Source organism: Paroedura picta, chromosome 9 (assembly GCF_049243985.1).
Source record: "Paroedura picta isolate Pp20150507F chromosome 9, Ppicta_v3.0, whole genome shotgun sequence".
In the NCBI taxonomy this organism is placed as follows: domain Eukaryota; kingdom Metazoa; phylum Chordata; class Lepidosauria; order Squamata; family Gekkonidae; genus Paroedura; species Paroedura picta.
In genome coordinates this window covers 32636820-32656915 of record NC_135377.1, presented here as the reverse complement: position 1 = coordinate 32656915, position 20096 = coordinate 32636820, and the positions used below count along the sequence as shown (strand labels likewise).

General features: G+C 38.6%; 1 protein-coding gene across 5 annotated transcripts in view; it reads right to left on the bottom strand.

Moving 5' to 3' along the window:
* The window catches only part of ARFGEF1 (ARF guanine nucleotide exchange factor 1), a 72277-nt gene that overhangs the window by 20810 nt on the left and 31371 nt on the right, over positions 1–20096 (bottom strand). For 3 of the 5 annotated variants that reach the window (XM_077352217.1, XM_077352219.1, XM_077352221.1), the window contains 12 exons: positions 18572–18806; positions 14580–14682; positions 14063–14202; positions 13842–13950; positions 13302–13503; positions 10984–11095; positions 7734–7939; positions 7564–7648; positions 5213–5384; positions 3764–3915; positions 2812–2940; positions 20–178 (listed from right to left, as the gene is read on the bottom strand). In XM_077352217.1, coding sequence (XP_077208332.1) covers positions 20–178; positions 2812–2940; positions 3764–3915; positions 5213–5384; positions 7564–7648; positions 7734–7939; positions 10984–11095; positions 13302–13503; positions 13842–13950; positions 14063–14202; positions 14580–14682; positions 18572–18806 — 1804 coding nt within the window. The remainder of the gene's footprint in view (positions 1–19; positions 179–2811; positions 2941–3763; positions 3916–5212; positions 5385–7563; positions 7649–7733; positions 7940–10983; positions 11096–13301; positions 13504–13841; positions 13951–14062; positions 14203–14579; positions 14683–18571; positions 18807–20096) is intronic. The other 2 variants (XM_077352218.1, XM_077352220.1) reach the window with 1 other exon arrangement.

Here is a 20096-nt window from a genome sequence, read left to right as displayed (position 1 = left end):
ATAGTTAAAAATAATCTACCTCATGCCAGGAATTTCCCAAGTAATTTCCATCAGTGTGAGCCACTGTAATGAGTGTTTTTATTGTGTCAATGTTCTTCTGTTTCATTTCCGTTATGCCGGAACTCACAGTAAGCAAAGTAAATCTTGCTAGTGCTTGGACATAAGCATCCCGTTCAAGCTACAGGAAGAAAAATTGTTGTTTTCATTTGTAAAATACTTGATTTGTTTGCCCATTAGAAATCACTTTTTACCATATCACTTTTATACAGAAATGGTAGGAAAATGAATAGTAAAACCGACATGTAAGAGTATTAGAAAGGCTGTCAGCTTATTTAAACATTCTCCAAGAAATGGTCCTTTGACTGCTCCCTGCTCCCTCTGCAACCTTCTGCCTACCAACTGTGTCTAAACTCCTGAACGTTATATTTATTCCTTCTATTTCAATGTTCTCTCTCTCTTGATCTGCTATAATCTGGTTCCTACTCTCCTGAAACAACCCATGATAAAATCATCAGCCACTTTGTTGCTGAAAAACTTAAAGATCTCTATTTTGTCTTTAACCTCCTTAACATCTCTGTTGGCTTTGATATAGATTACTTTCTTCTACAACTTTGCCCTTTGTGCCTTTTTGATTTTACTTGTGACTGGCTTCCTACTACTTTTCCATTTCTGCAGGGAATAGCTCTTCCTATATATTTCCTTTCTTTGGTCTGGAGCAGATGCAACACTTTGAGCTTATAACTTGTACACCTTCCTCCAGCCACTCTCCTCTTGAACCCAAATTTTGCCCTTCACCAGATAAACACAGTTAAAGAGTTTTTTTGTGTGCGCTGGCCTTACATTAATCAGAGGAAAACCAGATTCCCTTCATCTACAACGTGGCTATCCAACTTAATCTATCATCAAAGAAACAAGGCGCTGCCATGGCAGTCACTGGACAGAAGCTGTAAAGCAAGCAGCTAGGCTTTGTGGAAGGCAAGACTGCTCCCATCTTATACGTGACTGCAAGGATCCTGGTGAAGAGCTCCCCACTGCATGAGAAACAGGTGGCTTGTCTTCAAAGCAACCAGGTAGAATTCAACCCCACCACCACACATAAACAACATTCTGTGCATAGCTGTGCTGCCACACTCAGTTCTATTTCAAACAGAACAGTGAAGGTAAGAAAGTGTCTGAATATGTACAATGTCTGACAATTCCCATGACTTTAGACTTATTTATTTATTTATTTATTTATTTATTTATTTATTTATATTTTATACCACCATTTCTATGCAGCTCTGGGCAGTTTACAATGAACATTATATAATACAATATAACAATGATGTGTGAGCAGATTTATTTTTTAAAATTCTAACCTGCAGACATGCAGGACACCCAATCTGCATTAAGGTTTTCCTCTTTTGCACCATTTTTTTACAATGTGATCAGGACTGCTATTTGCTACCAAAACACACACACACACACACCCTCCTACAGGAATCATATTGGCACCAATATCCCTTCCCCACCAACAGGGCAGATATTGGCCCTGGGGGAAGCAATTCAGGTTGTAGAAATGATGCAGGGAAAGGCATAAACCTTTCTCCTCCATGGCCCTGATCTGAACTGGGCCATATGTGGCTGCAATTTAAAGTTCAAACAGCAGAGAGGATGTCATTTGTCTCTTTCTGGAGCCAAAAAGCCTGGAGAAATTATTAATACAGAAGATCTGCATCTTTATCTTTGTATCTTTGCATTTTTGTTTGCAAGAGACATGTTCTACATGCAAACAGTGATCATTGTTTTAAGAAAGCTATAAACTAAAGAGCCTCTTGTGATGCAGAGTGGTAAGGCAGCAGAAATGCAGTCTGAAGCTCTGCCCATGAGTCTGGGAGTTCAATTCCAGCAGCCGGCTCAAGGTTGACTCAGCCTTCTATCCTTCCGAGTCGGTAAAATGAGTACCCAGCTTGCTGGGGGGTAAACGGTAATGACTGGGGAAGGCACTGGCAAACCACCCCGTATTGAGTCTGCCATGAAAACGCTAGAGGGTGTCACCCCAAGGGTCAGACATGACCTGGTGCTTGCACAGGGGGATACCTTTACCTTTACCTTTATAAACTAAAGGCTAACTTTGAAAGTTCACAGGACAGACAGCAATTATTGATTGTGACAAGTCCTAAGGAAACTGTACGGCGATGATGCTACGTATCTACTATTGTAAAGTGCATGTGTCTTTTTATAACAAAAACATTTGCATCAAGCAAGGATAAACTGAACCAAAGTTCACCAAAGATTAGCCGAAGAATCTGTTCTAAAATGCCAGGACTGAGCCCTGAAATGTATGAAATAATAACAGACTGAACCTGAAGAGTGAATAGCTACAGCAAACCTTTACACAAGCACAATTAAAAGGTAAAGGCCTTGTTCAAGTCACAGAGTTTTTGTTTACATTCTATGTGAACTGCCCTGAGCCAGGGGAGGGCGGTATAGTAATGGAATGAATGAATGAATGAATGAATGAATGAATGAATGAATGAATGAATGAATGAATGAATGAATAAGAAGTCCAGGTAGATCTGTCAGTGCTGCCAGCTCCAGGTTAGGAAACTCCTGGAGATTTGGGAGTGGAGTCTAGAGAAGGAGGGGTTTGAGGAGAGTTCAACTTGCCAAAAGACAAACGTACTTACAGTTTGTAGTTTCATAGTACTTTTTAGATGCAAACATATTTTTGGTCAATTACACAATGTATTTCATAAAACATCACTATGTAATAAATTGAACATATTCACAGCATTCTCTCTTCTTATAAAACTTAACATGGAGTATTACCTGGATGTTAAAGATGCATGCTATCCTGATTGCACATCGTATGCCTTCCAGGCAAAGAGAAGCAACTTCCGTGTCATCACAATCCTGTAAACCCACACTGAATGCAGCCAAGAACGGCGTCCATGCCAACTAGAATAAAAATTCCGTAACATTTAGAGCTCAAACTTCCATTATAGATAACCGAATGGCAAAAATATATCCAGATAAGAGTAGCCATTATTTTATAGCTTTGGGACTATATAGATTTGCCTCAGTATTGATAAATCCTAGTTGAAATCTTGCTTCTTTCTATAGAAAGGGGTTTGTTTATCTGTGAATGGTCAAGAACTATATCCATCTGATGCTACAAGCCAACTGCGTCACCTCAAGGCAACACATATTTGCCAATAATAAGCCTGCTTTTTAAAGCCACCATCATTGTGCACAAAAGGATACCCAGACCAACAGATAAAATTTCAACAAATCATATGCAGAATAAAAAATAAATTTAATCTCACAATCAGATATTCACATATTCTAGTTGTTTAGCAACATGCAGTATCCCCCATTGCAGGATGAATAAGGAAGATTTATGGCAGAGAATCTCTTCTCCTGGCTGGCCCTCCACCCCACACTGTCTCCATGTTCCCATCTCATAATTCCTGCATATTTGTCCTCTTCTCTGCTTCCTTCTCTTCCTCCTGCCCCCATATCCCCATTTCCCCCATCTTTTCCCTTTCTCTTTTCAGTCTGGCTTCCTCCCTCCTATATCCCTTCTCTGGCCAGCCCACCCACTCCCCACCCCGCAAAAGTCTCCTCAGGTTTAGGTGATCCAAAATGGCTGCCAAAATTTTATGGTTTTATCTTTAACATTTTAAAAATAGCTCATGTTTTTTTTAAAATCAAACTTCAGGGGAAATATACAGTAATAGTACGGAAAAAAAGAGTATTGACTTAATCAAAGAAGGCTTACCTTGAACATGGGTCTCACATGCTCTAGGTGCGTTGCACTGGTGAAAGGAGCTTGAACGTGGCTCACAGCTTCCATCAGTGCTTTAGCCGTTTTGGCCATCTGTTCCATTTCTAAATTATAAAGAAGTCGTCTCTGCTTTTCACTTGCTACATCTGTAAACAATTTTTTCTATTAATTTTTTCACTATTTCAAAAGAATAAAACTTTTTAAAAATTATGCATGGCGTGTGGATGTATTGCATATATGGCAACATTTGAAACAACTAACAAGACAATTTTGCTCAACTGAGCAGGGCCTTCTGCAGATGCCTCCTGCAAATGGGCATAATCAACAAAGGCCTGTACACGTGTGTCTTCTGCCGTGGCTTGTGGAATGCCCTACTTGAGAAGGTCAGGAAGGCACCCACACTTCTAGCACTCTGCAAGCTATGTAAAGAAGAACAGTTTAGGAAGGTCACATTACACTGGAATGGTTTAGGAGCCATTTCAAGGAAGAGAATGGATTTGTGAACTATACTACTGTGTATGATGACATGTATTATCTGTTGCTGTATGCATTGTCTTGTTCTCTGTGTATTGTATTTTGCTTAACATGTCAAACATACTACTTACGTGTATTTCTGATTTCAATGATCCCAGTGCCATCACACTACTTATTAGATATTTCATCTTACTGTGTAATCCACTTGAGTCTCAGTGAGAAAGGCAGACTATAAATGGCATAAATAAATGAACTCTCTATTTCCATTTCCAATTTAAACAACTATTTGCATTATCAATAAGAGAAAGAAACTTACTTTTGGTAGTTGTTTGTCTAAATCATTCACCATGGAAACAATTTAGATACTTTATGTCCATATTATAGTCTAGTATATAGATATTTGATTAATACAAATTAAGAACTATTCTTAACAGCACAAATAAGACTAGAAAGCTATACATTGTATAGTCAATTGTCTGGGAATAAGTCATACCAAACTGCCTTCCTACCATGGCATTCAAGGCCATTTACAATTCAAATTAACTGCAGTGCAATACAGAAAAGAGGCAGGCAGGCAGGAAGAATGCTCATGTACCACCTTTTGTATACATAATAATATATAATAATTCATATAATGATTACGAAATGACCAGGAAGAATGGCCACAACAGGAGATAGTTCAAGGAGTTGACGGGAATAGCCAAATAGCAACTGGCTGACTAGGAACATTAGGAAGGCCTTAGTGTTTCACCTCCCTCTGATGCTGCTAATGGACTCTGTGTGATTCACAACTGAGCATATATGCTCATGATTAGGAAAAAAGGAACCTTCTTTATTAATCAAACTGCCTTTTCCTCTTAAAATGGTCCAAATCACATTTTTTCCAAGTTCCCAATAGCAAAGGATTGCAAGTGATAAGCTGTCACTATCCATAACGAAAGAGGGAACAACTGTCCCAAAGGCACTTACTTTGTTTACTTGTCTTTGTGGGTATTGTTAACTCTTTTGTTTCCTTCATTGATATCTTTTTCCCAGCTATTTCATTATAGATGGCAGACAGATATTCTTCAGGGAGATCCTTACTATCATTGATGCCCCTATTCATCTTAATATATTGTTCCTTTGTCATTTTATTCTTTACCTAGAAAATTAGGAAAAGCTGCTATTAGTTACGAAGGCATTAATATCTATGCAGAGTCCATTGGCAAAGAGAGGGGTCAGCAAAGTAGCCTGGACCTGAGTCTGACCCAAGGGAGTATGCTAAACCACAACTCTGATGAAACTGTTCACCAGTTGTCTTTATTGCTTAATTTTGCTCCCATTTTCTAGCTAACTGTGGTTGTCTATAAAATACAAATGACAATGGAAGGTTACAAATTCCACCTATTACACAGCCAAGGCAGTCTCAACTCATAAGCCTTAGAGAAGACAGCTGGGGAAGGATGCCATTCATCTCCAACACACTCTAAAAACTAGCCTGCCAACTAACAGTCTACCAAACTTTTCAAAGTTGTCCGTAGATACCTTTAACTACTTTTAGAGAGATGACTCCAACACTAATAATCAAAGAACAAATGCATTTTACTACACTGACCTCCCTTCCAAAAGTATTCTACAGAACTGAGAACACAAATATTGTGACAAATGTAGCAGACCTCAGATCTGTGTGTGTGTGTGTGTGGGGGGGGGTTCCACTGGTCTAGTTTTATAATCCTGTGATACTAAATTTTCATCTAAGCAAGTTGACTAAAAGCAAATGATAGAATGAGAAAAGATCCGATTTAAAAACTGCCACTAGTTTGACAAACCTGAGGGCCTCATGATGTGGATTCTCTTACCTCGGAATTCCTAGTCAATTAGATGGCAGTGCAAAATATGTGGGTAATCAAAATTATGGCTGACTATACAGCATAAGAATAATCAGAAGTTATTTATAAATGTATATGACAGATGTAATCTTCAGAAATGGAGCTAAACCTAAGGACTATTATGTGTTCTTTCATTGTCATCTACTAAAATAGTAACAGCAACCAAAATATATTCCATTTTTCAACTGGCTAAGATGGCAAGGCCAAGGGTTAAAATACAGTCATCTGTAACTGCATGAATCTCTGCTTTGAATATAATTCAAGTCACAAAGGAGAGCAACATAATGAGACTGATTATATGTAGCTAAATGAAATAACTTTACGATATTAAAAGTGGTGTTAGGGAGCATGTAGACCTGCCCTTTCAAGTGCGGTCTACTTCATAAAATTCACACAAGAAACTGGCAGAAGCTTTATCCCATCAGCTGAAAAAAAAACTTTAAAAATTTGCCTGTTAAATGTCACATGATATTTGAGCACCTATTACTGTGTACCTTATCCCTTCATTATCAGCCTTTCTCCTTCAATTGGTAAATTCAAGTCAGTACAACAATTCACCTAGCAATATTGTTAATTTTGCCAACTTTAAGCAGAGCCTAAACCTGCCTTTGCCACTATACTACCTCAGTACTCTCTTCCTCTCAGTTTTTTCTAGGTTATGGGACTGCAACCACCTTAGTCATCCTAGGGCAGGGGTAGTCAAACTGCGGCCCTCCAGATGTCCATGGACTACAATTCCCAGGAGCCCCTGCCAGCATTCGCTGGCAGGGGCTTCTGGGAATTGTAGTCCACGGACATCTGGAGGCCCGCAGTTTGACTACCCCTGTCCTAGGGGATGACTTGTGCCAGAAGATGGGATGGCAGGATGGGATGCTTGCCATTCTGCTGATTCTCCTGGAATTCTCAGCAGTTAGTCTTCAGGGCTGGAACTGGAAGGTGCAGTTCTGCAGTGGTTCCAGGCCTACTTAGAAGGTGATGCTGGGAGGCTATTGCTTTACTCCTTGGGCTCTATGTTCTGACAAGGCTCTATCTTACCCTCTATGCTTTTCAACATCTATATGATACTGTTGGGTGAGGTCATCTGGAGACCTATTAGCTGCCTCAGTGCAGAAAGGCAGCTTACAAATTTTGTAAATGAACAAACAATAAATACACTTATTAGGAAATTGCTTTAGAAAGAAACAAGCAAAAAAGCCTGCAATTCAAAGAAGCATGAAGATGAGTGTGCAAGTAACAGCTGGAACAAATATACAAAACTAAACTAAAATGCAACAAGAATGCCAGTTTGGATGTACTCTTTTGTGATCTGAACTAAAAGACGGCCCCCCGCGAAAAGATCTAGGACTTGGAGCATAATGTTTCATGCTGTGCATTTAATTATGTTATAATGGCACAAAGATTCAAGCTTTTCACAACAGAATATTTGGCATTCAAAGGCTCTGAGTAATGTACCTGTGGGCTGTGGAGGTCTGTTGTCAACATGATAATTGAATAAGCCAAGACGTATGCTGTGTCTGCACTAGCAAAGAGAGTTTGCCTGAAACAAGAAAAAAAATATAATCAACTTATCCGTGTTAGGAAATTTGCCAGATAAATTTCCCAGCCTAGAGGAAACTACTTACCCTTGGTTGCACTCTAAATATCTAGCAGCAAACTTCTCCATCAATCTATCAATTTTCTGAGCCTCTCCTGGAAGACGAAACCCTTCCAAAAACATGCGCAGGGCTGAAACAAAGTCCTTGGCTGAAAAGTCATGTTGATCCACGTAAGCATACATAACTTCCTTGTTGAATTTATCATTGTCTCCCAGGAACTCCCCAACTTGAGTCTAGATTTAAAAAATAAAGACAGTTAGTTCCATGTCAGCCTTTGCAGTTATAACACCCAAGGAAGAGTGATCAAAACACATTTTAAAATCTTAACAAAACACACTGAAACATTCCTTTGTTGGGTTGACTGCTGATTAGTGCCATCCTATGAGATCTGTAGGGAGACTAATTATATTAATTCAATATAATCCCAGTTGACCAATCTCCTTTCCTATATTCTCCAAAAGTCCACTCCACTCACTTTCCCTATCAGCAGGTTGTTGTAGGTACAACCACACAAAGCACTTAGTATTAAAGGCCTGATTTCTGCTACTTAATTACCAAAAAATGCTAGATTCAAGTGGGTAGTCATGTTGGTCTGAAGCAGAACAAAGTTTGAGTCCAGTGGTACCTCTGAGGTCATTGAAGTTTTTTGCAAAGTATGAGCTTTCATTTGCATACATACTTCTTCAAATGCAGTGAAACAGAATATCCTCAGCCATTACATACAGGTAGGGAGAGGGTGGGGTGAAGGTTAATTGCCAGGAATGGGTAGCCCCCCCATATGTAACATTTAAGGAAATAAGTTTCAATGTAACTGAAGAAGTCTGCATCTGCTCATGCTAAGTCTCTCTCAGTTCCTGATGATACGCAGAGTTGAACATTGTTGACTTAGGGGCTGACACTGGACTCAAACATCTTCTTGAGTTTATTCATTAACTTTTGTGTTTGTATGGTGCAATAGTAGTATATATTTTTACAGTTTACACCAGAACAATGCAAAGGAAAAATATATACCTGCCAAAGTATAACACTCTGGTAAATATGTATGCAAATACATGCATGTATGCATATAAATAAATTATTGAAAGTTTGATAGTAAAATTTATAATGAAAATTACAACTAAACTGTCAAGAGCGAACCAAGAATGGCTTTTGGCCAGTAAAATAGTTCTTAAACAGATGAATAAAGTTTTCTTGATCTCATTTCTCATAGCAAAACCCCCCTCAAGTTTCCCCAATTAAGTGCAGAACACTTTCCATTTCAAGTCGGGAGAAATAAATGAGGAAGACCTGGATTCAAAAGAATCTGAATTCAGCAGGATTGACAATGGAATAAACAAAGTAAGTGCAGAATCAGCCCTGGTCAGGCAAAATTTCAGATTCTCTGAATGCCGTATTCCAAACAAACGGACTTTCTGTGTTGTCATATCATAGTTATTGGAATATGCATCCCTCTGTACATTTTCACCTAGGTCCTGCTCTAATGACTTCTCCAGTGACTTGACCGGCTTCCATTTTATTCATTAGTTACCCAGCAGGCCATGTCTCTCTCATAAATTTTATAGCCCCTTATTTCTGGCACTACTGTCTCTTCCTGAGATGGCTGAGCCTGTGGTAGTTATGTATAATTCCATTCTTCCCTTTTATTTATTTTATTTAAAGTATTTATATCCTGTCAGAGCCTCTTGTGGCACAGAGTGGTAAGGCAGCAGAAATGCAGTCTGAAAGCTCTGCTCATGAGGCTGGGAGTTCAATCCCAGCAGCCGGCTCAAGGTCGACTCAGCCTTCCATCCTTCCGAGGTTGATAAAATGAGTACCCACCTTGCTGGGGGGTAAACGGCAATGACTGGGGAAGGCACTGGCAAACTACTCCGTATTGAGTCTGCCATGAAAACGCTGGAGGGCGTCACCCCAAGGGTCAGACATAACTCGGTGCTTGCACAGGGGATACCTTTACCTTTACCTATCCTGTCAGAACGTTAAAACAGGATAGTCTCAGAGTGCAATCCTACAGAGTTACCCCCTTTGATTTCTCACTGTTGGCTGTAAGATCTTCAAATGAATGTTACAGAATAGTGTTATTTAAAATGCAAACAGAATGGATGTTGGAATGTTCCCTTGTGGGAAAGCTATCAATGATAAACATTTTTACTGTATTTTCCAAGTTCTGTAATGAATGGTGAACAGTGTTTCTGGCAGTTCTTGTCCTCTAAGTGTTTTCAATGTGGCTTAGCTGAAGTCATAATTTTATAAACCATTTTTATACTTTGGGTTTGAGGTACTATTAACAACCTACAAGCCTTCAGAACAGTACAGGAAACTAAATCATAGAATCACAGAGTTGGAAGGAGCCATACAAGCCATCAAGTCCAAACTCCTGCTCCCTGCAGGAGAGCATCCAGGATAACCAAACAAAATTAACTTTAACTCCAAGTATTGATAATATACTAAGCAGAAGGGAGATTTTATTTGTATGGATTGCATTGCTTAGCATGACTGAAGCTGGATTATTTCCCCATTAATTATTACTTCATAAACACAGCAAGGAACTAAACCAGGGGTAGTCAAACTGCGGTCCTCCAGATGTCCATGGACTACAATTCCCAGGAGCCCCCTGCCAGCGAACGCTGGCAAGGGGCTCCTGGGAATTGTAGTCCATGGACATCTGGAGGGCCGCAGTTTGACTACCCCTGAACTAAACTATTGATGGGTGGGTATTCTATACTAGAAGTAGTTCACTGCACTCACTTGCCCTATCAGCTGGTTGTTGCGAGTACATTGTTCTTAAAGGAGTAAACTGCATATGGCAAGCCACTTTTGTAATACAAATTTGTTTATCAATCAGTGTGAGAAAAGCAGTGAGGGGGAGGGCTTTCGATTCAAAGAAAAAAGGCTGTAAATTCCAATGAAGCCATTAGAGGTGCCTAAATGTGATCTCTGGATTGTAGCCATTAGTACTTATTTTGCACTCAACATTACACTGGGAATATAAGGTTAATAGCCTAGTTCTCAAAGCTTCCCAAACTGGGAGTACAAACAACAATGTGGCAGGTTATATTCTCATCTGAATACCTATGCTAGAGGGCAACACCAGGGGGGAAGCTCTGTCCTCTGCTTGTACACCTTCTTGGAGGCATCTATTTGGGCACTTGTGAAACAATATGTTGAATTAGAGGGTCCACTGATTTGACCCAGTATGGCTGCTGTCATAAATTGTAATCAGATTAATAATATAAAAACAGATATTCAGTATTTTGAAAATTATCAGTGGTTTTATTACCGAGTCTAATCTTTCTTCTTGATGCAAGAACTGGGCAATATCTTCAGGAGTAGTACCAAGCATCCCTTGCTCTTGCAGGTACTGAATTCCTCTCTTTGGTTTCTTATTAAATCTGCATGTTAAATCTTACGTTAATTGAGCACAGAAAATCACATACACAACACAAATATTAGCATAAAGAGGGGAATTCATAAGCCAGCACCATAACCAGTCCAATTTTAAATCTAAATTTGCCAAACAAGAAACCCTACCTCTATGCAACTGCCTTCTGATTTATATTTTAAACATACATTTAAAGCATCCTTACTGTTAAAATGTTTAAATGCATTTGTAGAGACAGGGTCTGCAGGAGATGAAAAAAGGAGAAATATACAGGGCTTCAAAGGGTATTTTAATATAACATTTCACTATGGGATGATTTATTGTCTCTCATAATAATTTCCCTATTCTGATATTTATTAAAATTTCACAGTACTGAGCCTTCCAAATCCCCATCTAGTATTATTGTGCTGCTTCTCCTTAGCAGGATAATTGAAATAATTTTATGGTATTTCTACTCCATCTGTGTCCATGATCAACTGTGCAATAGATATGCCAGAGTTTTTCACCATCCCAATGCACTTCACTCCCGGCAATAACCAAGTATGGGAAGGAATTTGTCAGGGCTCTAAGATTAGGCTGAATGAACATTACTACTGTCAACAACAATCACTTCAGCACACTTCAAAATATAGTTGCTGTCATCCAAGCTGCGAGGAAAGGCTGAAGGGTCTGAGCCTTTTCAGTTTAGAAAAGAGACGACTAAGGAGGGGACATGATAGAGGTTTATAAAATTATGCATGGGATGGACAGAGTCAACAAAGATAACGTTTTCTCCCTCTCCCAAAATACTAGAACTCAAAGGCATCCAATGAAACTGATGGACAGTACATTCAAGACACACAAAATGAAATATTACTTTACATGGAGAGTGATTAAAATGTGGAATTCATGGCCAGAGAATATAGTGATGGCCACAGGAATAAACAGCTTTCAAAAGGGATTAGGTCGATTCATGGAGGAGAGGTCTGTCAATGGCTACTAGCCATGGTGACTGCAGAGAACTAAGTCGCTGAATCCCAGAGCCAGGAGAACATCAGGGGAATGCTTCTTCTTCTATACTCTGCTGTTAGCCATCGAGTGGGACTGCTTGGCCACTTTGTAAAGACAGGATGCTGGACTAGATGGACCATTGGTCTGACCCAGCAAAGCTCTTCTTGTGTTCCTAAGCTCTTAAGAGCAGTAGCCCTTCAGAATCTCATACTGACAACTGAATACTCAGCAGGTGGGGTGATTAGATTGTGGTGTCATTAAGCAAAAACAGTTGCACAGCCACCTGTTGTGAGCATGGATTCTTAGACAATAAGGGCTGCCTCCTTATGGCTTTGGAATGCAAGATTTCAGCTCCTAAAGTGGCCTCTTGCACTTATTCTGTAGGGAGAAAATTTCCGTCATTATAGGATTCAGTGATCAGAATCAGAATACTTCATTTAAATGAACACCACTGATCGTGTCCTAAAAATACAGCCTTAAGGCTGTAACATCTAATACAGATCACAGATATAGATGGTCTTGCCGCAAAATTGCCAGTATTTTCAATGAATCAAGAATCAGTAGACAAAAAATGTAGTATGAAAGGGACTCTCTGAATTAAATAATCTGAACTGCATCTTCAGCTAAAAAGTGTAAGATACCTACTGTGGATATTTGGAAGAGAGAAAATCATATCTTTGCTATCTGGTCTAAAATCTGTTATGCACATGTGAAACTAACTTGGCTAGGATAGAGTTAAATTCTGCCCTCTCATATGTTAACTTTCTAGCCAGCAAGCTTTAAACATTAAGGCATGTTCAAGCATGTGCATTCCCTGCAGTTTCAAGTAATAATCAGTGCAATCCCAAGAAGTGTTACATCCATCAAAATCCACTGAAATCAAATTCTTTGAAGGAGTTCAACTCTACTTAGGATTGCACAGATAGTCTGGGAAAAACTGCAGTAAAGTGTTTTCTGTGTATCTGAATCTGTTCTCATGCTTTCTGCCATGAGGGAAAGGCTCAGGGGGGGAAACACTACTGTCAGACTGAGGTTTAGTCCGTGGCAACCACACTTCATGGCTGCAAGAGTGTGACTTTTACAGTGCTATGGAAATAAAGCACCAATAATTGCAGTGGAGCTTAGAGGAATCATTGCATTCTACTAAAGAATTAAAAATGGCAGATATAAATAGAAAGTCTCTGCATTCTGAGAATTCATCTCATGTGTGAAATGAATAAACTTACAAATCTATTCCTTGTTCTATTATTTCTTTTTGTTGCTTTAGGACCTCAAATTGTTCTGGATTGTCAGTACCAGACATTTGTGTGCTGTAGCTTCCAATTCCTGAAGAAGCTGTAGAATCAAGAGAATTCAAGCTTCCGTATCTATTAATTGTGTCAGGGTGTTTGGTTTCATTGCTGTCTTGTTCCACAGGTTTTTCTTGTCCTGCACAAGGAGCACAAAAGGAAACTTACTTTCTTGTTTGTTGGTTAACAATATATTTACTGGATGGGTCTATCATTTTGTTACAATGGGGATAGTGATTACAATTATCAATTACTAGACGCTAATTCAAGTCCTTAATAAACATTAATATATATATATATATTCAAGTTACATGGAGAATGAGAACATGAATAAATTTTTAAAATATGAATCTAAAAAAAGAACATTGGGCATGAAAAGTACCCTCAATCTGCACAAGGTAAGGGGATACTCTGGAATATCAACTGTAGCACTTTGAAAGTTTAAGAACAAGCAAGCATGTCAACGCAACAGCTTACCTAAGGTTGTCTGAGAATTGGGGTTTACATACTGATCCTTACTCCATTCCACCATGCATTTCAATATAGATACTAAGCATTCCAGTCCCTTTTTTCTCAAGCTTAGCTCCTGCAGGAAGTTACATACATTTTACAAAAATTAGAAAATATTCAACAAGTAGAATGCCATTTGTCATTGTAAAAATAATTGATTGCAAAATGGGATGAGTGATAGCTCTTACCTGAATGTGGGTCATACCAAGTTCTTGGCTACCCCTTCCTTGAGCTATTTTGGATAGATCATTAACTAGTCTTTCAAATATATTTGCAGCATTTAAATCACAATCGTAGTTTACATAGATGTCCACTACACTCTGGGCATCTGTAAGAACAAAATTATACAATGAAGTGCTTCTGCCACAGCATTTCTGAGCATTCAAAGAGTTTCACAGAATTATCTTGCTGTAATACTATAAGGTAGGTCAGGTAGGGACTGAGAAAAAATGGCTTCCCTAAAGCTTATGGCACAGATTATAGTCAAATGAGCCTACGGGGAAAGGCAGGATATAAAAATAAAGTTGTTGTTGTTATCAAAAAACTGGGGATGTTCTGTTTTGCAAATCAGTACCTTAGCCACATTATATTACACCATATTGTATTAACAATGTATTTCAAAAGCATATTAGAAAAGTTCACAAACTGACAAGGTACGTGATCCTAGACCACTGGTTAAGCATGTAAGTATGCCCAATGGAGTAATACCTGCGCATATCCTTGTGAGTGTTTGTATAACCATCCATTTGTGATCAAAAGAACTAGTGGAAGTTTCCAAGATATACAGAAAAATTTCTTTGAAGAAAACCTAGAAAAGATTGTATGAACAGGGAAATTAACTTATTTCTAAGCTCATATATTTAATCCACTGATCTCCCCATTATAACAGTAGACCAAAGTAACACGGTACAGATGGATAGTGGCAGTACAAGATATATTCTCTTAAGGGATAATATTTTCCTAGCAATTATTAAGTTCTGGTGTAATTTACTTACCACTTTTACAAATTTAGAACTATGAAAATAGCTACTGTTCTATTCATCAGAATCACAGACAGCCACATGTAATGGCTATACAACGACATTTTAATTCAAGGGAAATGATTCATAGAGTAGCTCATGATTATATTCAGACATGGAGGTCACTGAGTCTGACTTTAACGGTAATTGCATTTACTCCAATTACTACTCTACCAACTCTATTAAATTGCATTTGGGAGTCTTGCTAAGCAGAGATGGAAAAAATAAAACAAAAACAAAATACACAGTGTATCTACAATCCTGTAAGAGAAGGATGAATGCACTGCTTTCTGAGCAGCAGAATGGAAAGCATCATTTTGGGATGGAATAGTACACTGTAACTACATCACACAAGAAACAATGTTGTTACATTTTAGAAGGAATGAAATCTTAGAAGTGTCCTTTCTTGTTTACTAAAAAGGAATGTAAATATTTAAAACAAATATTTATATTAAAAGAACAATAGAAAAAGATATGTAATATAGTATTTTTGGAATCTCCCTGACAAAATTACTCATGGCAGCTTATTAAATCTAGCAAGAGAAAAAACTCTGAGTTGATGTAGTATACTCAATAATTAAAATAAAAAGCCTTTTGATCTGCATTTAATGGGATTCCCATTTTAAAGGAGAACAAGTTTTATTCCCTGCATTACTAATTTTTTGAAATTGGATATTAAAAAATCTGCATTTTATTACTCAAAATGCCTCTGCTTCTCATAACATATACAATGAGTCCAAGGATAAATCCAGCATTTTGTACTCAGTATAGGCTAATCAGTTGGAAGACTGGGATTCTGTAAGCATTTGGAAATAAGGCTGGAAGGTTAAAATGTAATCATAGCCAATATTTAATAGTTATAAGCCATGCCTTGGTTTCAAATAATCTTTGTCCAGCTTCTAAACAGCATATGATAGTCAAGAGCAGCATATGATACTCAACTGGGCATACCAAAGATTTTACGTAGAAACCTAGATTGAATACTTTCCAATAAACAGTCAACTGTATTAATCCAAATTGGTATTCCATATAACAACTATGAGCTTTAGCATTAAAAACCTTAAGTGCAGTGGATATATATTGATTGCCTCAACTAAAAAAAAGGGCAATAGCTAAAGTGGTATTGGTTGCTGTATTTATTGCTATCTTACAATGGGTAGCCCAACTAACATTATATAGAAAATGGATATCTAGATATTTAAAGCATTTAACCTGCTCAATAGTTTTGCCATTGATTTTCTACTTATAGGGGTTCCAATTTTTTTTTTAAAGCAAGAACTTTAGATTTTGCATAATTCAAAGCAAGTCTATTTGTTGTACAGTAGTTCTTGGAAGCAGTTCAAAAGGCATTTCAAGCCAACTTGCATGCAAGACAAAAGAACTGCATCATCGGCATATAAAGGTAAAGGAACATGACTAGAACCTAGTCTAGGTCATCAATGTTAAGCAAAGTTGGAGCAATATTGTTAAGAAAATACTGAATAAAAAGGGGCCCAAATACAACCCTGTTTAATACCTTTATTAGCTGGAATTTTAGGGGTTAGTTTCTCTGATACATTTAACTTGGTACATTTAACTTGGCAACTTGTAGATGTATATAACTTCCAACCTAGAAAAACAATCTCCTATTGATATTTGTCTTTGTTAATTTGTCCCAGAGTAAATTTCTGGGGATGGAATCAAAAGCCCCCTTCAAATCTAAAAAAGGCAGTATATTTGTCATATCCATGTACAGAAATAGGTGACAGTTCACAAATGTGTGGATGGCATTGTGTGTCCAGCAAAAATTTAATTCTTTTTGTTTATATCCACATTGGACACTGCTCTTTTAAATTTGAGGAATGTTTAACAATGCAGTGAAGCAGTTGTTGGTGGGGAAGGGAAGAACGAGAGAACTAAATTTACTGCTGGAGATCTGCAAACTTATATGCCTAATCAGTTTGTTGTCTCACAGACATAGCCCAATTTTTTATAATCCCAAATAACACCTGGATTAAATGTTAGGGGATTCCATGGTAATGTTTCCTTTGTTAGATTCACCAGTATATAATGAGACAATTGAGCATTCATAAAGAGAATGGGCGTCTGTGTAAAAACCCCAAAACTATTCTATAAAATAAACTGGCAATTCCAGAATGAATACTATGATTTCATTTACACGTAACAATTAAGTAAAATAAAATAGGGAAAATATTACAACTGAATCGCACATTGCTCTCAACAAGCTTTAATCTGATCAGAGAATCTCTTCTCAGAGAAAATCTCCACATTTGCTGACATATGCCATCTCTCATCTTTGTTCATTATCTCCTCATAGCATTCATATGCTTTTCATATGTCCACTGAGTTTATCTCATATAACTCAAACATTTTTCCCCATGGGGGGGGGGAGCCAGAGGGAAGTTCTTTTTTTATCTATCGCAGCAAGTAATCTGGTATACCAAGAGCCAAATGATAGCAACAGTATATTTTAGCTCACTCACTTCCACTTGAGCCAATTGTGCAGACAGATTTTAGAAATGTATATCACTTATCTTACTTGTTTCCCTTAAAAATCTTATTTTTGGTGGCCTTTGTGTTTCACAAAATACACAATGAATTAATAATCAACCGTGTATCTCCCACCAGCTGTGCTGGGATATGGCAGAAAGAAAAAGCTTCCTAAGAACACTACATAATTAAACATATATATCTGACTGGGAATTTCAGGGTTTTGTAGTTTTTGAAATTAAAGTTCCTGCATTTGAAATATTCTTCACATTCACAAATGGGAGGAGGAAAGGAAGAAAGGGATTATATCAGTCTGCAACTTTAAACTAAGCACTTTGTACCCAGCCCAACAGGTAAAAAGTATGAATGTAGATATTATTTTGTAATCTGAGGCATACAGATTACACTGACAAAGGCCATATGCATTGGGCCCTATTTGGTATATACAAAAATGCATATATTGGGTGGAGGAGGAGTGGAAGACATAAGATCCACATTCCACATTGTGAACAGAATCTGAATGTCTTCAGAGTTACAGTTCTATTGTTTGCACACTGCAGTTATTTGTACTCACTCTGACCCATTATGCACGGGGGTTTTAGCGCACATTCGGGGTGGAATGGCGGCGACTAAAATCACGGATAACGCACGGAGCCGGCTGCAACCGGCTGCAGCTTCGGTGCATGCCGCCGAAAAAGCCGCGTCAGTGAAACGCGGAAGAAAGCGCAGCTTCCGGGTGAGCGGGGCGCAACCAGAAGCGGCGCCCGGATCGGCGCGTGCATAATCGGTTACTCTGGGTTTTGCCGCCGTCGCGCCCCGCCCCGTGCATAACCGGTATGCGTCGCGTCTTCCCCCTCCGCGTTTTCCACGTGACCCGAAATCGCCGTTTCGGCGGCCGTGCATAATGGGCCTCTTTGTAATTGTCTCCAGCAGAGAACACACAAGTATGAATATCACAATCATGGCTGGATGCAATCCAGATCCTGATAAGTAATAGCTAGAGAACTATATATTAATTTTATTCAGAACATTCCAAAGGAAGACCCATGAGACTAAGACCAGAAAAAAGGATTTTTAAAAGAACTTTATATATCACTATCATAAGTGATTTTGTGAAGTATATGCAGCCTAGAATTGTATGCAATTAAATCAAATAAAGCATTCACATTTCTGAAGATGATACTTTACCTCAATTTGCATTTTCAGATGAGTTTTAAAATTTGAGAGTAGAGTCAAAAATATAGAAAGCGAAAGTTCAAATACTTCCGGAACAGATGAGACTCCATTTTTAGACAACGCAACACAAAGGTACTGCTTAATGGCATTAATGAACATTTCATTTGTCCTAAAGATAGGACCTGCATTCTGTAGAATGGATAGCAGCAACTGCAATGAAAGGATCTTTGACCGCAATTCATGAGACCTAGAACAAAATAATTATAAGCCAAGTTTTTATCTATAGTAATGACCCACAGGGTAAAGAAGTAACACTGGCTTCATCTTTTTGTATTTGCTGCTCCCTTGCCTGCTGTAACTTTCCTCACAGTTTTTTAGACTTGTATTACAGAACTGATTTGTATATTGTTTTATATCGTGAATGCCATTAAAGGTTTTGTATTGTATTGTTGTAAAATAATTATAATTTAAGTTGTAGGAGGTCATTTATTCGTTCAAACCACTGGGATAAGAAAGACAATAAAATCTAAGAATAAACTACAAGCAAACAGTAACCTATTGTATTAGCACTTGTTCTTTACATCTAAACGTTGCCTAAATGAAATTATATTCCTTTGATAGGATATTTCATAGCACATTCAATTAATTAATTGATTGATTGACCGCCATTCCAGGGCCAAGCCAGCTTGTGGTGTTTTACAATAAGCCCCCAACAAAACATCAGTAAAAATAGTTATAAATCTCCTGGCAGCATAACCCATTTTACTCCCTCTTAACTCACCAGTCTGGTGTGGGCCGAAACAGCCCACCACCTGCACACACTGCCCAGCTGGCCTCAGGAGGGAGGGCGCCTCCTGCCTTATGTGTTTAGGGCATCCTGAAGAGGAACCCCAGATCTTCCACAGCCTGGACTCAACCAAATGCCTGGTGGAAGAGCTCTGTCTTTCAGGCCTTGCAGAACTATGGAGCTCTATCAGAGCCCTCAGCTCTTTTGGGAACTCATTCCACCAGGTTGGGGCCAGGACCGAAAAGGCCCTGAACCTGGTTGAGGCCAGGTGCACCTTTCATAGGCCGGGGACCACCAACGGATTCAAACTCAGGGAGTGAAGAACCCGGCAGGGGGCATAAGGAGAAAGGTGGTCCCTCAGGTATGCAGGGCCCAAACTGCGAATGCCCTTGAAGGTTAATACCAAAACCTTAAACTTGATCTGGAATGCAACTGGCAACTAATGCAGTTGTCTCAGCATTGGTTGGACCTGGCCCCTCTAGCATGACTTAGAGAACATCCGAGCAGTTGCATTTTGCACCAACTGTAATTTCCAGGTCAAGCACATGGGAATGCTTATGTAGAGTGAGTTACAGAATTCTGGTCTGGAAGTGACCATTGCATGGATCATTGCAATGAGGTGTTCCGGGGTCAGGTAGGGCACTTGTATCCTGGCTCAGTATAGATCGAAAATGCCACCTGGCCTATTCTATTGATCTGCGCCTCCATAGACTGCACATTTCTGAGAATGTAAGTATTATTAATTTATTT